The sequence below is a fragment of the Oxyura jamaicensis genome, chromosome 1 (genome assembly GCF_011077185.1).
Source record: "Oxyura jamaicensis isolate SHBP4307 breed ruddy duck chromosome 1, BPBGC_Ojam_1.0, whole genome shotgun sequence".
Lineage (NCBI taxonomy): Eukaryota > Metazoa > Chordata > Aves > Anseriformes > Anatidae > Oxyura > Oxyura jamaicensis.
The window spans coordinates 201,851,240-201,871,009 of NC_048893.1; the positions used below are offsets into that span (position 1 = coordinate 201,851,240).

The 19,770-nt window shown below is 43.2% G+C and overlaps 1 protein-coding gene across 14 annotated transcripts in view; it reads right to left on the reverse strand.

The window, feature by feature from the left end:
* The window catches only part of EMSY (EMSY transcriptional repressor, BRCA2 interacting), a 39,157-nt gene extending 20,596 nt beyond the window's left edge, over positions 1-18,561 (reverse strand). For 8 of the 14 annotated variants that reach the window (XM_035330489.1, XM_035330509.1, XM_035330474.1 and 5 more), the window contains exons 1-8: positions 18,444-18,523; positions 17,382-17,490; positions 13,775-13,874; positions 13,077-13,151; positions 10,665-10,840; positions 9,392-9,544; positions 5,784-6,043; positions 1,029-1,305 (exon numbers count right to left, since the gene is read on the reverse strand). In XM_035330489.1, coding sequence (XP_035186380.1) covers positions 1,029-1,305; positions 5,784-6,043; positions 9,392-9,544; positions 10,665-10,840; positions 13,077-13,151; positions 13,775-13,874; positions 17,382-17,451 — 1,111 coding nt within the window. In that variant the 5' untranslated portion in view covers positions 17,452-17,490; positions 18,444-18,523. Of the gene's footprint in view, positions 1-1,028; positions 1,306-5,783; positions 6,044-9,391; positions 9,545-10,664; positions 10,841-11,859; positions 11,987-13,076; positions 13,152-13,774; positions 13,875-17,376; positions 17,491-18,443 lie in introns of those variants that run through there. The other 6 variants (XM_035330542.1, XM_035330498.1, XM_035330436.1 and 3 more) reach the window with 5 other exon arrangements.
* Between the last annotated feature and the right edge of the window lie 1,209 nt (positions 18,562-19,770).

The window sequence follows — 19,770 nt, forward strand, 5'->3', positions numbered from 1 at the left end:
TCACAGGGGGAAGGATTATTCGTTTGTCACAACTGAATCGTTAACTACATAGGTTACTTCAGAACTGTAGCTGTCTCTTCCAAGATCAAATCCAACTAAAAATCCACAGTTCATATTATTTGAAGTTCTATTGTAAGCTTTTGTGCTCCGTAAACTGACGGTCTGCCTTTAGGACCTAATAAATAGAAGTAATAGGGAAGAGGGAAGAATGCCTCCCGAGCCTTGATTTAGTTGTCCAGCTTTTTGTGAAATGGAACGAGAATGGAAAATATGGACCAGGAAAAATTAGTGTGTAACACTTGTCATTTTCAGGCACAGTAAGTGCTGGTCACTGAGGTCCTTTCATTCTTCCACAGCTTCCCAGCCAAACAGGTAGCTTGTGGCTGTACAGTTGAATCATTCAAGCTAGCACACAGACAAAGCTAGAAATTAGAAAACCAGGAAGTTTAAATTCAGGCCCACTCAGGTTTTAAAGGACCTGAAAATTAAGATGCTGAGAAAATACACAGATAAAAAGGTGTAATCACTTCTCGACATTTCAGAATCGTCATCTGGATTAGTAACCGCAAGAAGTATTCTAAAGACTGGGCATGTCAAACATAAATTTCAGTTCCTTGGTGCTAATTTGGCATATGTATAGAAATGAGGCATTTAAGGAAGCAATCACCTACAAATGGTATTGGAAATCCCCATTCTTTGTGCATCAGGTAAGAGTTCTCAAAAACCACTTATTTTGGGGCTATGTTTTAATGCCGCAAGAAACTTGTTTTTTTTCCAAACTAGATAAAAAGCTGCGCCAAACTACCTCAGGTTCTCTTTAAGAACTGGATTTGCACATCACTTGTTGAAGAGGGAAAGAGCTGTGTCCAACAAGACCTTTTGTAGAGAATTTATATTAGTTTCCTCAGACTTTCTTCACATCTCCTGCTCTTTACTCAGCACACTTAATCACAAAGCACATCTCTACGTTGTTCTCAAAGTCTAACACAGCAGTGAAAGAGCTTTTACACACGGAGTTACTGCCATACCTTGTGCTACTGTTGACATAACGACAGATGGCGTTGACGATACTACAGCAGTCACTGCAATAGTACTTGCGGTACAGGAGGGAGTGGAACAGGTACTGCTGCTGCTGCTGCTACTGACCAAAGAGGACTGAGAAGCAGTTATAACCACCGGCTGCTTCTGAGTAGTTGAGGCGATGACTGACGTCGGGACAAGTTTCGTAACCGCTGCATAGTTGTGGGACTTGGAAAGGATGTTGGGTACAAAAGTTGAGCTTGGAGAGGTGGTTACTATTATCACCTGAAAGGAGAAGAAAAACAACAAGAAATTCATTTGTTCTTTGCGCTTGTTTCGAAGCATAAAAGTGCAGCAACGTATTGGTGTATGAGTGTTTAATTTTAAGGATATATGTTTTTCAAGACCACTTGAGACTGGCAAACACATTTCCTGGCAATAAAAAAATTCCCTTGGTTTGAAAAACGGCTAATAAACATTTCCATAAAATCACAAGCCTTTTTAAAAACACAATTGCTATTAATTAAAATAGAATTATCTTACGTTCGAAGAAGAACAGACAGAAATGAACTGCTTGGATTCATTTAACTGGGCCAGGTAGCCTGAAGCCCATTTTGAAAAACAACAACACACCAGGGATTTCAAGCAAGTTTTAAACACCATTCTCCCAAACCTTGCACTTATATCAAGACATGGCAATGAAGAGAATAAAGAGATGTCTTTTTCTCTTTAACCAACAGTTGCTGAGTCAGTAATGGGCAATATTTTGGATCCATAATGCTGTAAACAACAATATTTCATCAGTGAAAAGCTTGGGTTAGGCTCCAAAACAACAACTGCTTCAATTAGTGCTCTCAGTAACAGAAATTCTTCTCTATCTGTCTGAGAAACATTTGTCTGAAGACAATAAACATTACTCCTAGTGCGAGTTACAATTCCACCCCCATGAATCTGATTTGACATTGAAATACATAGAACCCATTATAACACTGGAACAAGTCTGCTCTTACGCAACTGACCTAGAAAGCTAACCATTTCCTACATTTTTAATACAGGGACTGCTTATGTAAGGAGGTTTGCTCCTTGTACTTACAAACACAGTTAAAATAAAAGGACACTGGAGAGAAATACATCACATTCGGTTTACCACGCAAAAAAACTTCAAGAAATGGTTTCAGTAATGCAATTATCCCAATAAAAGCGTCATTTAGTAAAATCCTAGCACTTCAAAACCTATTCATGATTCCACATAACAAAATCAAATAGAAAACCATGTTACATAAGGAAGAAAGAAAAGCTTGGTCAGCTCAAATTGAAAACCTTACACTACCACCCCAGGACTCCTGAAATGCTGCCTGACACAGAAAAGAAATAACGTGATAATGGGACCAGAAGTAGACTTAAGTGACAAACCAAACAGGAAGAGATTAAGAGTTTAAATTTTGTTTACAAAAAATTAAATTAAAAAAAAAAAAGATAACCACATGGATGGAATAAAAGCAGCAAATTTCTCCACCATGGTTGCCTCTGGCTCCCCTTTACCCCTGCTGTGCCTAGTTTTATGGACCTGCCACTTAGCTGAGCCTTTGACGTCTCGATCTGAGGAAAACCAAAACTTTATTACCTCCACGAATAACAGGAGGTTGACCACACCTCACCACGGCCTGAAGGACAAGGTTTCCGTATCTGCTGCTCTACCACTTCATTGCTTTCTCCTGGGATAACAGTTTCTGCTGCGTCACTCTTCTTTTTGCCTTCTGCCTAACCTTGATTTAATCAAAACACGTCCGAAATTGCTCTTAGGCCATGGCCAAACACACGACCTGAGCACTGCACAGCTCCAATCTGGTACTAATCCTGCAGGCAAAAAGATCCTGTGATGTGCCTCTGGAGTTTCATTCTGTTTCTTAAATGGTCACTTAACGCTAGAAATACTTCCTGAGTTTTTGAATTTTAGAATCCATTCCACCTAGGATAAGTGACGGAGGAACACAAAGGACAAGTTGCAGTTAACGAAGGCAGATTACTCACGTTAACCTTCCTACAAAACTCTCTGGGCAACAGGACAACTTCAGCATCTCCCCTAAGTACAGACCCACAGGATGCCTCTGGGCACAATCACAGCTCCTGAACAGCTTTGTTCTTCGTTCAAAGCCAGAGATAAACCATCCAGTCTGAAATTATCCCTTAATAACACTTTGTTTAATCATGTAAGGAGAAAAAAAAAACTTGTATTATAGTTCAACACTGACTGCTGCCCTGTGACTAAGCAGGTTTGGATCGGTATGATCGGTTACATTCATTTGCAGAGAAGAAATGGAATAAAGATTAGTGACCTTCACGTGTGAAGCATAGCCAGAAAGCAAAATTTTCTGATGAAAAAATTACAAATGTTAAAGCTCGAGTCACAATTACATTTTTGAGATACTATCTTCAAGTCAAAAAAATTAAAAGTAAACTTGTCAGAGGTACCAAAATTTTGCATCACATCTTTCCACGGCAAAAAGACTGACTAGGTGTCTTAACAGCAAGTTGCCTTTTCTGTTGTTGTTGATTTTAGCTGTTGTATTAAAAATAAAAATAATTCTAAAAAATCAGTTCCTTACATACACCGAGGTTTGTCCCACCAGCTCTATTTTGAGAAATATCAAAACCTGATTTCTGGAGAAATAAACACACTACGTGGCCAGAAGCTTCAATTACTGGTTTCCTTCTGAGCCCTAGACAGAGGACTTTATTTCAGGAGGATCCAGAGATTGGAGCTGTGACATTATTAGTTGTTACGACAAATCTTCCTCCAACCTACTGAGATGTCAAAACAATTCTGAAAGCTGGCATGCAGAAACGAAGATTTTCATTCACATCCAAGATCTTCACTCGCACCCAACTGCACTTCTCTAAAATAGTACGTTTCCTATTTGAGTCTACCAAGTCTGTCATTTAATTTGGAACTCCTAAGAGGGATCTCTCTCACCAACATTACCCGGTCACGGATTTTTACCATACCGAAGTACAACGAAAGAGGGCAGTGTGACAAGTTCAGCCGAGCGCTGCTATGGCTCCCTAGTGAAACAAACGATTTTCCTATCAACAGATTAGCAAGAGTCAAACAATACTACACAAACCAAAACCTAAAATCTCCACATCAGAACAAGCAGAGGCACAACTGCAGCAGACCCTACCAAGAGTCCATTCTCTTCCATATACAGCTTTAGCACCCTCCACCTTTAACTCCCACAATATACAACATGCATATTTAGTACAACACTGCAGACATTTAAGGCAAAAAAAAATCCTTCTTGCACAGATGATGAGCCTAAGAAGAGCGACGGGCTAGGGAGGTTAAACTCTAACCCAGCTGTGTGTTTGCAGGACATTTTATTTGGTGATACATACTGCCTGACAAATTTCTATGCACGTCTTCTGAGATGAGCTTTGATTAAGGATGCTGTTAAAACACAGTGAACCAAATGAAAACAAAGAGCTCTGAAGTGGGAAAAGGCCAGAAAGCAAAGCTCTTTGTTGCTCATGACTTCAGGTAAATCCTCTCCTCGTTTTTGAAGTTCCCCAAATCAGGACATGGGAACTCTGCTAATCCAAGCAGAGCCATAAAACAATTAACAAGATTAATAGAACAAATAGTGTGTGGAGGTTTGAACTCAAGAGTCAAACTCTCACGGTTGGAAAAAAATGCTTGCTAGCGGCCAGCCTACAAGCAGCCTGTCGGTATCAACGCCAAATTCATTTTTTTTCCCTTTCCCAAGTCTGCCTTAATTAATAACTGCCCCAAGAATTAACTGGGTCTGAAGCATTAATCTTTTTTAAACCTCAAGGACAAAAAAAAGCAGAGACATCTGAAGTGCATTGTAAAGCATGGGAAAACAGGCATGCCATAGATCAGGCCCATAAAATCCGAGTCCAGTATAAAATCTCACTACGGAAAACCTCTTCCACGCAGTACTCTGCATTCTCATGAAGCCTGGGCACACTGAGCTCACGAAATTGCTTTTGACCACAATAATACTGTTAATGCAGAATGAGAAATGGCACACTAGAACTGAAAGGAAAAGAAAGCCCACCCCCTGTCTTTGATCAGCTCCAAGAATAAGCCTTACAGAGCCCCAAAAAAGTAGTCTCTAGACAAAAGGAATGACAAGGGATAAAGTCCATGCCACCTCTCCTGGAATTCTACTACTGCAAAGAATAATTATAAATAAGGAAAATAGAAATAAGAAAGATTACCTTTGACCAATAGTTGTTACCATCTGAAGGCTGTTCAGTGGCCTATGTGATCCAGTTCTCAGTGGACTAGTGTCCATATCACAAAACCCAACACCACAAATGGTACTAACTGGCAACCTTGTTGGCAGTCTCACCAGAGAGGCCAAGAATTGAATGAGCATGGAGACTGAATCCCCTCTCATCCCTAGAAGTGGTCCCTTCAGGTCAGGGTTGAGGCACATTGGTGGGGCAGTCTGGGGGAAGCTTGCACTCCCGCTGCCTGTGCTGTACCTGTTCTGTGGATAAAAAGAGGGCTTCAGTCTCCACGGCTGTCAATCCAGGTCCCTTCACACACAGGTGAACTAAATTCATACAAGAGTTCGGTTTTCTCTTTGTTCTTTTTAAAGAGGGATTACCTTATCCCCAGCGCAATCCTTAAAAAAAAACAGCTAGACAGTTCACAGAAGGGAAGAGTCAAACATCACATCTTATTCATTGATAAAACCAGAATAAAGGAACATTTGGCAGCTTCCCCCACATACCTTCTGTGTTGTCGTGTTTGTTGTCTGTGTTGAGGGCTTAGTGAAGGTTATTTTCACAGGCGACATGTGGGGTGGCAAGGAGTTGGCAATGCTCTGCATTATATTACTCATCTTGGGGCTGCCACTTACAGGCACTGTGATAGTTTTAGTGACAGGAGTCACTGCCTTCGGGACTTCTTTCAGGAGAACAGGGGAAGAACTAGAAGAATTAGTTCGCCGTCTTTTGCGGGGCTTTTCATCATCATCTGAGCAGCTGACACCTGGAAGAGAAGCGCTTTGCTAAATTATATTTTCCCCATCTGCAGCTCCCAGTGCCTTCTAAAACACTTCAGACTCGCTGAGTCTTGCACATACAAGTAAAAGAAAAAGAAATATAAATTACATCTCATGGTCACAACTAACCCTTAACACACCACAGATGGTCTTAGTCCTTAATACAGAGTGCCAGAAAGCAAAGAATCAACCCCTCAGAACCCGAGCTATTCAGCCACTGGGCTACTTCGTTCTTTTTAAGGGATTAAAAGAACACAAGAGCCACTACAGAAGTTTCATTCTGTCTCCAGAAGTTTGCCTAATAAACCTGTAAATGCACAGGATTCGGCATAACGTCATGCATGTTTCAATATAAACCTGCACCCTACCTTGCAGTTATTGGCTAGGTTTTACTGGACAACTGAAGTTTATCCTCCTGCATTTTTTTCCTGATTTCAACCTTTGCACCTACTTCCACGCCGCGCTTATTGTTACAGCAACCTTTTCACCTCAAGGCAGCATCTTGAGATCTAATTTTTTTTTTCATAACATACAGCTGCAAAGCTCAAACCTCACTTTATAAGCTCCTGCTTGGTTTGGTGCATTGTATAGTAAAAAATCACGTAACGTGCAATCCTGGGAAACAAGTCTGGCCTCAAAGTATTTCATTCATCCCCACAATCATCTTCTGCACATGTAGAAACAAAGCTGCTGTAACGTTCAGCTGAGCAACAGGCAACTCTTTGGACAGCACGATCTAGGGATCTTAAATTTATATGAAGTTTTCCTAAGTATGCAAGGGGTTCATAAATTGGTATGCATTAGAGAAAGACACAGTTTAACTACCTTGAAAATCTCTTACAGTTATTACGAAGCATTTACGTTTACCATCACCCAGGGATAAACAATTAAAAAAAAACATAGATTTGCGGGAAAGACTCAATCCCCCTGTACAGAACAAGACTGAAGACCTTGTTTTGTATGCCTAGGGTTTACAGACAGAAAAACGCTGTCAGGGTAAAAAGCAGTCTTGCTGGTAACCCAAGCAAACTTGGTTGGCAGTCAACTTCTAATTAGGGTCAGGGACTAATTATGGTCAATCTCTAATTAAAATAACTAAATATTCTGGTAGTCAGAAAGTAAAAATGCAGCAATTAATGTGGACAAGAAAATGCCTGGTGGCACAGCACCTTAAAAATGAGTATTTCAAAACGTGGCATTCTGTATGAGTCTAGAAACAGCTCATCTGCAGGTACGCTTCAGAGGCTGAAACAGAATTACAGAAGAGAAGCCAAGGCTCTGCTTTGAACCTGCTTTCAGCTTCAAAAAATAGTTTAATCCATACTGCTACAGTATGCTAAAGTACAGATAAGTTAAAGCTCTAACCATCAGCTTCCTTTACGGGGCTGGACAAGCCTAGAGGCAATCCCCATCCACAAAGCAGAGACTCAGTTACAGGACTAAGGCGTATTAAGAACAGGCTCCAAGTATACCGTGAGTGCACTTACTAAACCTGTAACCACGCGGCCACTGATGGCATCATAAACCTGCAGGAGTTTCAGAATCCAAGTATCCATCTGAATCACGAATCCACACGCAGCTTGGCTGTTACTTGCGGGGGGGTTACAGAGAAATACTGGAGGTAAGAAGTATTTCTATGCATCCTCTTCCACAAAACAAAAGAAACAGCAAATTAGGCTAGCTGAGTATTATCTTTTGTTCTTAGGTAGAGCTCGTTTCATTCCTTGTTTTCACTGCTGGGGTTTTGTAAGGATGTTATTCCTGTCATTTCATGGCAGAAACTGTACTCGAGCCAAATATTCCACAAGCACGTGGCTAGACGGTACCAGAGCAGGGCTGTAACTCACACCGGGCAGGCAAGCAAGCAGAGGCACAGAGGGGTTAATGGCTCGATCAGACTGCGATATGATTGAGGTCAAACAACAACCCTAACCCTAACTCAGGCCTCCTGAGCTTACTCTTAACCAAATTGGTCAAAATGCGATTGATAACAACCTCTCTGAAAGATGCGCAATTACATTAAAAAAATAGAATAAAGCACTTCAAGGGTGTGTGTGTGGTAAGGGAAATCTAGGAATGGATGGAATAAAAATGAGAACCTTTCATCCCTCTATTGTGCGTCTAGACTGGTTTTATACTCATCACCACGTAATCATTCAACAGAAGTCTAAATTAAATTTTTAAGAGGTTAAGAACATTTTCCCCCGAATCTTCAAACTAAAGCCAAGTGATGAGTGCAATAAATCAGAAAAATGAAAAATCTTAATGTAATGGCTTCTGCTGGTTGATACAGCCGATACAGATGATGGTTTGCAGTTAACACTGTGTTTATGTGCAATTTGACAGCTAGAAGTTTATACAAACATGCACATGGAGCACTAAGATTTATATATATAATTTTACATATTAACTATCTTCAACGTCAACAAAAATAGCACTTCTGATCAACTTCACTATTAATCTTTTTTTTAATCATTTGCATTTTAATTGGCACCAAAATTCAAATAAGGGCAGAATAATGCATTTTTAATTATTAGATAAAACTATCTTGGATGAGTTGAACATATTTATGAGGACGTACTCTGCTTTTGGAACCAGCTGATTTATTAGACAAGAAATAACAAAAAAAAAAGGCAAACAAAACTACGTGAAGAAAGACTGATTCTAAATGTTACAGCCTGGGTTTCCAAACCTAGTAAATAAAAAATGTGTGAAAGATGGGTATCTGATGGGATTTTGTATCTGATGGGATTTTCATAACTGCCTAGGTGTGCAAGCTTCACTAAAATCCGCTTCCAAATAAGTCAAAAAATGACTCGACTTATAAATATTGTAATTTGCTCAAACACAACACAGCAATCTCTGTATTCTCTCAAGCTTCTAGCTGCGTATCGTATTCAAAGAGCTAAATCCTTAACCAGCACAAGGCTAGATTTGATCACCTGGGGAACAGCCCAACACCTGAATCTCTAATTAAAATAAGGGCACACATTTTCTGAACTAGTGTATTCTGAAGAAGTCTAGGTCAACTGTGTAAGGGGGAAGGAGGGACCTTTTCTAACTCAACTAAGTGACCACCATGCATTACTTAAGCAGGAGAAGGAAGAAGGGAGTCCTCTGAAGAACAACACTGCTTGCCACTACTGCTCCCTGCAGCATTTCACAGTCAGTGCATCTATCCTGAACACAATTTCTCTGAAAAAAGGAACCAATTTATTCAGTCTTTAGGCATTAAATGACTCGCCCAAGGCCAGGGTGTCTAACTCGCTCCATGCTTCAGCCACCAGGCTGTCCTTTTCTTTCCCTTTTGTTAATCAGTTACTAGCATCACTTACTTTTGACGTAAAGAGTACTTCCACTTGGCAAGGCGACTACATTGGAGGCTGGACTGGCGGGTCTGGGGGACTTCACTGTTGCTACACTGCCACTTGGAACAGGGGTAGATGTTGGGGTTGAAGTGGTACTTGTGTAGGAATAGCAAACCACCACTGAAGAGGAGAAAAGACACCTTCCATATAACTGAAGTGCAGGATCCTGTTATTCTATCACTAGCTTAGCAACTGAAACTGAAGCCAAAGACCTATTGGGTCATTATCCACATTTTTGCCTCTGCAGTTCTGTTACTGCTGAAACCCCCCCGGTTTGACCTAAGCATGGCCACGGAATTAACTGCCTTCAAAGGCAGAAATCTAACCTCCTCTCCTCCCACGCCCAGAAATTTGTGCTGCCAATCTATAGTATGTTTTCTTCTTCATCATGATCTGATGTTTTACATTCCAGCTTCATTTATTTTAGATTTTATTATTAATACAATATTTGATCTTTGCTTTTCTATAAATGACCTACGATGCTTATCTAGACTGTTAACTGATAAAAAATAGTTCGTGCCTCTTCTTCAACTACCATTAAGGAACCAAAACATCCCTTGAATAATGATCAAGTAATGGTTTTGGTAATCAACTTAAAAAAAAATTGCTTACATGTAATAGTACAGTGGTCCAACAGTTCTCAGAAAACCAGAAAAAAGCAGCCTATTTCAAGAACTGTTACCCACTCTCTTGTTGATTTCAAGCCCATCCAGCCAAGTCAGATGGAACGTGTGCTAGCATTATTTCAAGGCACAGGGAAAGTGGAAATCCATCTTTTAACTTGGCCCGTTTAAAAAAAAAAAAAAAAAAAGAAAACCAACAAAATTTTCTTGACTTTTACCAAGACATAGAGAGTTCTATACCTACCTTCTTAAATCAAAATGGTTCAGAACCATTTTTCACCACTTACAGAACTCTACAGAACCTTAAACCATTAAAATAAGGTTTTATGGTTTACAGCGCTTAACAAGTTAACCAGTAAGTTTCCTCCTCACTTTGGGGCATTGTTTTTTAATTCCAGTTCCTTGTATGCTCACTACTAACCCAAAGCTGTCAGATTTACGCTGCAGATGCTACAAAGGTATACTTAAAAGAAAAAAAATAAAAACATTTCTACAAATATTGTGCAATAAAAAAGATTCATTTTTCTCTTCAATATCTAACGCTAAGAAAACAATTTATACTGTAACGTTATTTTCACATTCCCATAGTTTGTGGCAGAATCTCGGCATTCTCTCACCTTCTTTGTTTCCAGTTTCTGCAGGAACTGGAAGAGATGCGTTGTGCTGAACAGCTGCGTTGGCAACAGCATTGGCTGTAACAGTAAAAGCTGTTTGCGGAACGAGTCGTGGCATCAGCGGCACCAGTCGACGACCTTCTATAGACCATTCCGAAGAGCTATTTGGTCCAGACATACTAAACAGAAATGCACATTCTTTAAGTATTCTGCTGACTTTCCAAAACGCTCAATACTCTTATTTAACTTCCTTGTTGCAACAGGGAAAATGTAAAAGGCTGTTACTAACGACATACTAGAGAAATCATCTAAAACCTTCTTCATTTCTTGAAAGCCCTTTCATTTTTCCCAATTTATGTCAAAATCCTCCCATAGCAAACCTAAGGGTCGCTGCTTCTTTTAATGTTATCTTTACAAAGCCCTTAATGGGCCAGAGATCTGTGGATGTCATGTTCCAAAAGCCCCCAACAGATTATCGACTATTCAGGTAGAATATACTCTCCATTTCTGGCCAACAACAATACCTAGACATCCAATGGATTTCATAAAATTTTACCCATTACAGGAGAAAATCCTCAGCTTCAAATGCAAACCTTGTTTTACCTCAGCAGAAGTTTCTCAGACTTATTAAAGTAGTCCCAGAGTAAAAGGACGTGAAATGACTTGGGTACCTGTGCATCTTCCTCAACAGAAACCAAGCTGCTGCTCTCATTTTCTCTTAACCTTAGTACTTACAAACCAGAATGCTTCCCAAAAGTGCTCTTCTTGTCTAGAGAGGTGTTTGTTTACGACTGCTTTACACCAGTCATTTGTTAAATGAGCAAAACTCGAATTACAGATTATTTTTCAATGCTGTTATGTCGTTCTTAGACAAACCAACCCGTTTAATGTATTAATATATTCTGAAGACCGGCTTCCCACATGAACCATTGCAAGCAAGTTGCAGCAAAATCTACCACAAATTAGTTCGTAAAATGCAGAGGATCTGCTCCGTGGTTAAATTCTGATACGCTTCAGCATTCTTCATACATATTCACATAGTATAAGCAGAGCTGCATCAGCTGAGGTAAAAATACATTTTTTTTAAATCAAAAATAAGACTACAAATGTTGCACATAGCAAAGCTAGCAAAGACTGCTTTCCTAGTGAGTTAGAGAATTATTTAAAATCCAATACTGTATCACCAACCATCACTTACAAAGAATTTACCAGAGGAAAAATAAAGAGATGCAGCACTTTATAGTTGCACCTTGTCTGGATTATAATATCTCATCCGTTTGAAGTTCGATACATCAGGACAACCTGTACGCTTGTTCTGTAAAATGCTAAAAACAGAACTACTACTTAGAAGGGATACTTGATTCAAGAAAATAATCCAGATTTGACAATTAAATACTTTTTTATTCTTTATTCTCTTTCACTAAAGAAGTTGGTGGGATTTTGTCTGGCAAACAGCAAATTGTAACTCTTTAAACATAAGCATTAAAACACTGAAGCGTCCTTCTCCAGCACTGAAGAGGCATGCTGATTTTGGCAAGTCTTAGTTCTGACAACCGCTAACTCCAAGCAACCTGCTACTTGCCCAATTTCCTTTTTTTTCCTCCCCGTAACACCTTGGCTACAGGAGTCCAATTCAAAATCAATGGTTATAACACAAAAGGGAATAAGGAAAAACAAACACTTAAAATCCACCGCTTTTCATGCACACCTCTTACAGGTAAGGCTACTAACTACCTACAGAGATACGCAAGCTCTTGGCCCCTTGCTCCTCTCCACCTCTCAAAAAATCACATGAAGCTTGGGAAAGCAAACACAAGGAGGAACCAGCCCAGCTGATGCCAGCAGAGCAGCTGCATCAAGCCGGGAACGGTGGACACTGATGTCATCAGACAGCTTGCTGCAGGGTGTTGGTTTTTTTTTTCCACTCTGACCATTTTTCCCCCCCTCTATGCCAATAGACTGTTTTCCACTGCTCTCTCCCACCTCTTCCCCTCCCCTTTGAATTTCTACAGTTAAGTCTCCTTTAACATCACATTTTCAAATGGATATAAATAAAATTAAATTTAAAAAAAAGCAACCACGAAACAAAGATTAAATTTGTACACGAGAAGCTGTTCATGCTGTTTGTTTTCCCTCTATTCCGTTTCTTCTGGTTTATTTTACAGAAAGCTCTTCCTGACAAAGGACCGTCTGCTAAGTTATGCTTGTGCAGCAAATGAGATGCCTTGAGATCCAAAATGCAAGAGTACTGAAATAATCCTTTCCAGCAGCCTGATCTCAATCAGATACAGTAATTCCTTTCGCCAGTTTTAACTACTGTTTTTTAAACTACCATCAATTTTGAAAGTTCTATCACTCAGCTAATGTCATAACGGGCACCTCTGGAAATCATGTAGAAAATAACCTGCAACTTACTTGTGTGCAATAGTCGTTAGTCGTTCATCATTCACTGCTCTCCGAACTTCAGCACGATGTCTCTCCGTTGAGATACTGTTAAAAAAAAAAAAAAGCCAATATATTTTAGTCCGAGGGAGACATGAACATTTATCTAAAACTTCCAGCTAAAATGAAACTTATGAATAATCCAGTCGGGAGACGAAAGGGAACGGGCAGTTACATTGGAGAGATTGTCACTTAATTTCTGCTATCACAGGGAGAAAGAATGAATGCATTATTGTTCAGGAAGTATTACTGAAGAATGAAGAGAACATTACTGTTCACTGGGTGCCGCTGCAAAATAGTGCAATACATTTGAAGTACATGGTAGAAAAAAAATTGCACCAAACACGCAGCATTCTTCCTTGATGCAACGTGGGCCTGAAGATCCTCAAATCCTACCTGGAATAAAATCTGAGCCAGCACACAACTCACGAGCTAGCTGTGATGCTTTTAACGCTAGGTATCTCCAAAACCATCGACAAAACAGTAAATCTTCAGCGAGAGAGGAACAGTTGTTTTCCTTACTCACGGCCAAACTGGAATCAAAGCTCCACAAGATGGAGAATTACTTCTCTAAATTCAGATTTGCTTTATGATGTGAGTGGTAGAGAAAGCACGTAATACCTTCAAAGAGAACGGGTCTCTTGATCTTATTTTAAAAAGGTCAGGATTACCTAAGCACTTTCGAGAGCTCTCCAAGAAGATCCTTCTTCTCTTTCGTAAGGTCTCCTTGTGCACGTAAGGCACTGATGACACCTGCGTATGCCTCCAGTTCTGAGGAATTAGAGCAAAATGGTATTTCTATTTAATGCTCGCAGCAAAGGAAAAACGTTCTTTTCAGTATTACTGACAGTATTCCATTAATTTTCAAAGTCATTAAAAGGAACACGTCTTTCAATTATTTAGTGCTTTTCAAAAGAGATTGATGGTTTCGAACTCTCTCAGCCAATTACTCCGCAGCGGACGGCTTTTCTGTGGAACAATCGTATCATCACAGAGGATTATCTAGTTTATACACCCAACCGAACATTTCGAGCTCCGAGCTGGCAGTTCAACTCAGAAACCTTGAAGAAACAGTCCCCGAACCCGGACAGTACCTTAGAATTCTCTAGAAACGATAGAAGAAGAAACTTAATGAATTAACTTCTAATTATAAGTTCCGTGGAAGTGCCTGGCTTGCAGAAGAAACACGCTTTCAAAAGAGCAAATGATTTTTTCCTAACACTGCTCCTTCATTAGCATGGAGAACATACACTCTGCTTTGTTAAATATGCTCACCGTTACCTTCTATGCCCATTTATTTGATACGTACAACAGCTTGAATCTGAAAACAACACACCGCGAGTGAATTAAACCTGTCCAGCGCGTGAAAGAAACGAGCAGACACTTAAAGGTGGAAGCATCGTGAGGATCAGCACGCAAAAACGTAACTCTGATGGAACAAATCGATCACGTCAGGTGATTCATGGAAATATCCCAGCAGTGTTTTCAAAAAATTATAGCTCTAAAGCCTACTGGAATTTCTGGGTTTTGTCCTGTTAAGAAGGGTGAAAACACACCTAGTGCAAGTAACGCTGGAGTCTGCCAGATTCCCAAAGAAGGACTCGGTGTTCTAAGCTTTGCGTTTTACGAAACTGTTCCTGGGCACCATGCTGTGAACCAGCAGGACAAATGCTTTTACTACGCCTGTAGATGACTTTCATCCAGCACCCCTCTTCTGCAGCCAACCATCCCAACCCTACAACAGATCCCAGCCCAGTTAAGCAAAACCACAAATCAAAGGGGCCGGCCACAAGCTAACAAGAGCCCAAAAAGACATCAGAACTTTCCTGCAAAATAAAGAAGAGGATGCTGCTCTGAAAAGCCTTCAGATTAGGATTCCAAAGAGCTCATTTACAAATCAAATTGGGGAATTGTGTTGAAAAGAAGCCCCGCTCTCCTGTCCTGATTAAGCAGGCAGAACCCAAAGCAGAATCACTTTGGCTAACTAGGCAGCCTGCACAGGGATGCCGAGTGACCTAGAGAAGCATTTACAGCTTCGCTTATAAAACATTTGCTAATTAATGCAACGGTTATTACTAATATCAACACTTATTTAGACAACCATGTTACAATATTTAAGATACTAATTATTTCCCTCTGTTAACAACGTGAAGTAATCCCCACATACAACCCTGTAATTACTTTGCAAGGACAGATTTTTTTTTTCCTCCTTTTTGCAATTTCAATAGAGATGCTCTGCACGAAATCTTTCAAATGCACATTCCAGCTTTGGGGAAGTTAGTAAACTAACTAAATCACAGAGCAGCTATAACCAGTTTCCTCACCCTTCTGTCTTATATAGGGGGGTCACGAAACAGTGCGCTCTCTTTTCAAGATGAAACATGTCAAAAAGGCAAAAAAAAGCTTCAAAATTTGCTTTTTACAAAGAAATAGCATTATTTCAGGTGCGAGGTCACGATCCCAGGACACCACTGGGTGTTGCACGCCTGGGGGATGCACTTCAGCCTCACCTACACCGTGGCATTTCGCTCGTGGCAGAGCCCCCTGGCACTGCAGAACGGCCGACCAAACGAGATGCTGCGTGGAGCTGGCGAGGCAGGGCTCTGCATCCAGCCCTATCGATCCGCTGTCAGCCAGATTCACTCCCACTGCCCACGCTCCTTCCCCCTCCAGGCTCCTGGTGTGTCTGGATAAACTGCGAGCTTCCCTACCCCCGAAGAGCCAGGGCTGCTACAAGCCGCGAGCCTCTGTTGTGCTGGCAGGGCCCCCTTGTGGGGACACAGCTCATGCCAGCAAAGAAAAAAAAAAAATAAAAAGGCTTTTTATTTTATTATTTTTTTTTCCTGTCAGCCTAGGTTATGTCATTGAAGGAGGTGTAGCCGCAGTTCTGTTTGGCTCAGCCGCACCAGCAGGGTTCTGCCAGCACACCGCCATCAGCTGAGGTGGAAGTTTGCCTTTTTTTTTTTTTTTCCACGCTTGTAGCCAGCAGATCTACGTGAACATAAGTCAGTAGCACAGATCCGGGCTGAATTTTTTGGCACCCTGCGCTTTCTCCGAGTTTTCGTACTCCTTGAGCCTTGCTTAAGACGTAGAGCCGTCACCTTAACGGGTGTACAGCTTAGTTTTGGTGATGTGCACAACGTCTGTGCCGCTGTCTGTTTCAACAGAACACGAACCCCAGATGCCCAAGAAAAGAAAGAGTAAATCAAGACAAAATAACTTCTCATTTCTCAGAAAATAAACTCAATGGCTTCAGAACCTCTGAGAACCTTTGCACAGCTAAGGAGTATAGCGCACGATCTTTTAAGTTCCAAGTAAAACACAAACAAGAAGCTAAGTGACTCAACTGTCACAGGAAGTTTGTGGCAGTCTCAGCTTTCTTCCTGACATCATCTCCTATGTTATGCTCCTCAGAGAACAGCCTTTCCTTCTAATCCTATGCAGCATTTAACTGGGGAAAAAAAAAAAAACTAACTAAATACAAAAATTCAGTTCCTTAAGAAGGCAAAAAGCACATCGCTGGGTCAGATCGTTGATCTAACAAAAGATCTCCTCCCCTCTGACACCCAAAGGTGTGCGTTGGAAACAGCAAATATTTTTATTAGCTTCCAAAATACAGTGGTAAATCTCCCTGTACACGTTTATTTACGAGGATGGAGCATGAAAAACCTCACAATCTACTTATTTACCTGTTGGGCAAGGTACTCGGGTGTTGAGCTAGATTTGAAACAATGCCAAAAGCTCCCACTGTTCATGACAGGGGAGTGATAAGATTGTTTTCACGTTTCCCTGACAATTCATGTACCTGAAGGCTGATATACCACAAACTATCACACAGGTTGGTGGGTTTTTGTTTCAGGTCTTTACACCAGAACCTTTCCTACTTGAATTCAAGCTCACTGTATCAACCAAACCAGGATTCCATGATTTTGGGGTACAGATAGGTGTATTATAAAGAATTAAAAAGCAAATGAAGACCTCCTCTCACACGTTAACAGTCGTGAAAAATACAGCACTGCAACATCGAGGCAGAGATGGACCAGGACGTCCACGAGAGATTCAACCAAACCAAACCAATCCCGTTCTATTCCTTTTGCTCAGGCAGAGCATCTGCCAACCATCATTTTAAGCCGGGGCTGTCAAACCAATGACACATGCAAAATGCAGGAAATGACTTGTAAGTTGCCTGTAGAGGCATTAAAGTATTTCACGAAAGCAGCAGGCAGGCAAACCCGAAAAGGGCAAACATACAGACCCACAGACTGTATCTTACTGTACCCAGTTTGCGAAGGATCCTCTTGCATTCATCTCTGCTGAGATCCAGAAGAGTTGGCCACACCACAGGCATCTTCCCCTCGCCTCCGTGCTCCCCCAGAGCTCAGCCTCGCTGAAAAGGGACACAAATGCAGTAAGCCCGAGTCCACCATTTATCGATTTCCCAGGCTGATTAATGCAAACTCTCCTGCCTGCTCACAACTCCACCAACACATTCGCTGCCATTCCGGCTCCAGCTTTTGTGCTGGCATGTGTTACCGTGCAGGAATCCGGCAGCTCCGCAAGGGCACGGGCTTCTTATCCTCCCTTCCTCAGATCCACCAGCCAAGCCTTCCTCCCGAGTTTCCCATCTCCTGCTCGAGCCCTTTTTCACGCCGAAACGCTCCCCGAATCGATGCTCCCGTCTCCTCCCTCCCTTTATGCACGGAGCACCTATTATAGGAACTCTCCCAGCTAACCGCACGCCACCCCCCCCCCCTTTCCCCTCGGGGAACACATTTAGCACGAGCCTCTTCTATGCCAGAAAAGCAAAAACACCCTGAAATTCTCCTTCCCCCGACGCCAGCCCCCCCCCAAAAAAAGGGGGACGCTCCCTTTCCCCCCCTGCATGGCGGTGAGGTTTCGGGGGGGTGATTTGGGGTGGAAAAGGGGAATTTCTCCCATTATAACGGTGAAAAGGGAAAAAAAGGACCGGAGGGGAGCGGGGGGGATGGGGGAGCCGCTCGCTGCCAGCACGGCGGGAGGCGGGCACCGGGAACAAAAGCCCCGGCTCCACCGCAGCTCCCAACGCCGGGCCGGCTCCCCTCAGGGGGCAGCCGCTACCGGGGACCCCCCGCCCGCCTTTCCCCGGTACCGGGGCTCAGGAGGAGGACCGGAGGGGATGGAAAAGGGACTGGGGGAGGGTGGATGGGGCGGGCTGAACCCTGAGGGCCACCTCAGGGAGCAACCAGCGGCCTGGGAACGTGGCGCTGCCGCCGGGCCGGGGCCCTGAGGTGAGGCGGCGGAGGGAACCGGTAGCCCCGGGGACCGGGGAGCTGCCCCGGAGCCCCGGCGAGCAGGACCCACCTGCCCGGCCGTGCCTGGCACATCGAAGGGAGCTCCTCGGCGGCAGGGCCCGAGCTCGGCCGCCTCCTCCTCCCTTCCCCTCCCCCCTCCCTCCGCCCCCTCCCGGTGCCGCGCTCCGGTTTGTTTGGCGACGGCGGCGGCAGCGCTTCCCCCGGGCCAAGATGGCGGCGCGCCGCACTGCCCATGCGCCTCCGCCGCGGGGCACGCTGGGAGTTGTAGTCCCCGCCCCCCTCCCCTCCCCGTTTACCGCTCGAGATGGGAGAAGCGGGTGGCAAGATGGAGACGGGGTGTTCGCGCGCGTGCGCGGCGCCGCAGGGTGTTCATGGGAGTTGTAGGCTTCCCCCCCCCCAGCCGTTGTGGACGCGGTGCTGGCCGTCCCGCCATTGCCCAGCGGCTGGGTACGGGTGACGGGAGGGGACAAAAAGCCGGCGCGCGTTGCTGGCTGAGCTGAGGTGCTGAGGGATGCGCAGCGACGAGCACCGGGAGCCGCGGCGGCCCCACAGCCGTGCCCTGAGGCGGCGGCAGGCGGCACGGTGCGGGCTGTGGGCTCGTCCCGCCCCGCAAAGTTCGGGTTTTAACCGCCGGCCGCTGTTTGTGTGAGGAAATGCGGCGAGGTGGGGGTTACCCAGCCGTTTGCTGGCTTAAAATCGCCACCGGTTCGGCGTGTGACAGCGGTCACCCCTATTCCGTGCAAATAAAGTGATAATAAAGTGATAATAAAGCGTGTGCCCCAAAACCCCCCACAACATGGCTTCATTTCACCCACCCAAAGCCACGAGAGATGGATCCAGAGGCCTGGGCCTGGCAGCACCCATGGGTGCTTCATCACCCCCTCCGTGGTTTTCACGGACAATAAATAAATAAATAAATAAATAAATGATATCTTCTAAACAGTCCTTAGATCGGATTAGAAATAGGAAAGAAACCATCTCCGGGGCGCAGCTGAGGCTTGAAGGCAGTTTGTGGCTGCCGTGTGTCACGGTAGGAAAGGAAAAAAAAAAAAAAAAGCTTATTTGTAAAACACCAAGAAAACAAACAAAAAAAAAGCCTGTTCAGAAAACTTTCTGCAAGGCGATCGCTAAAAAACCACACAATCGGGATGAGTTTTGGCCCCCAGGGCTTCGTTTTTGCCACGTGCACTTGTTTTTCCGCCCTTCGTCTCGTGTGCTTTCGGATTTTACGAAGGAAACGTGCACCCTGGGGCTGGATGAAGAGGAGGGAAGGTGTCCCTCCTCGTGGCATCCATCCCGTGGGTGTTCCTACTCGCATAAATCTCCTGCTTTTGGGTCCGCACCTGCACTAAACACATCCATGCCCTGATCGCCTT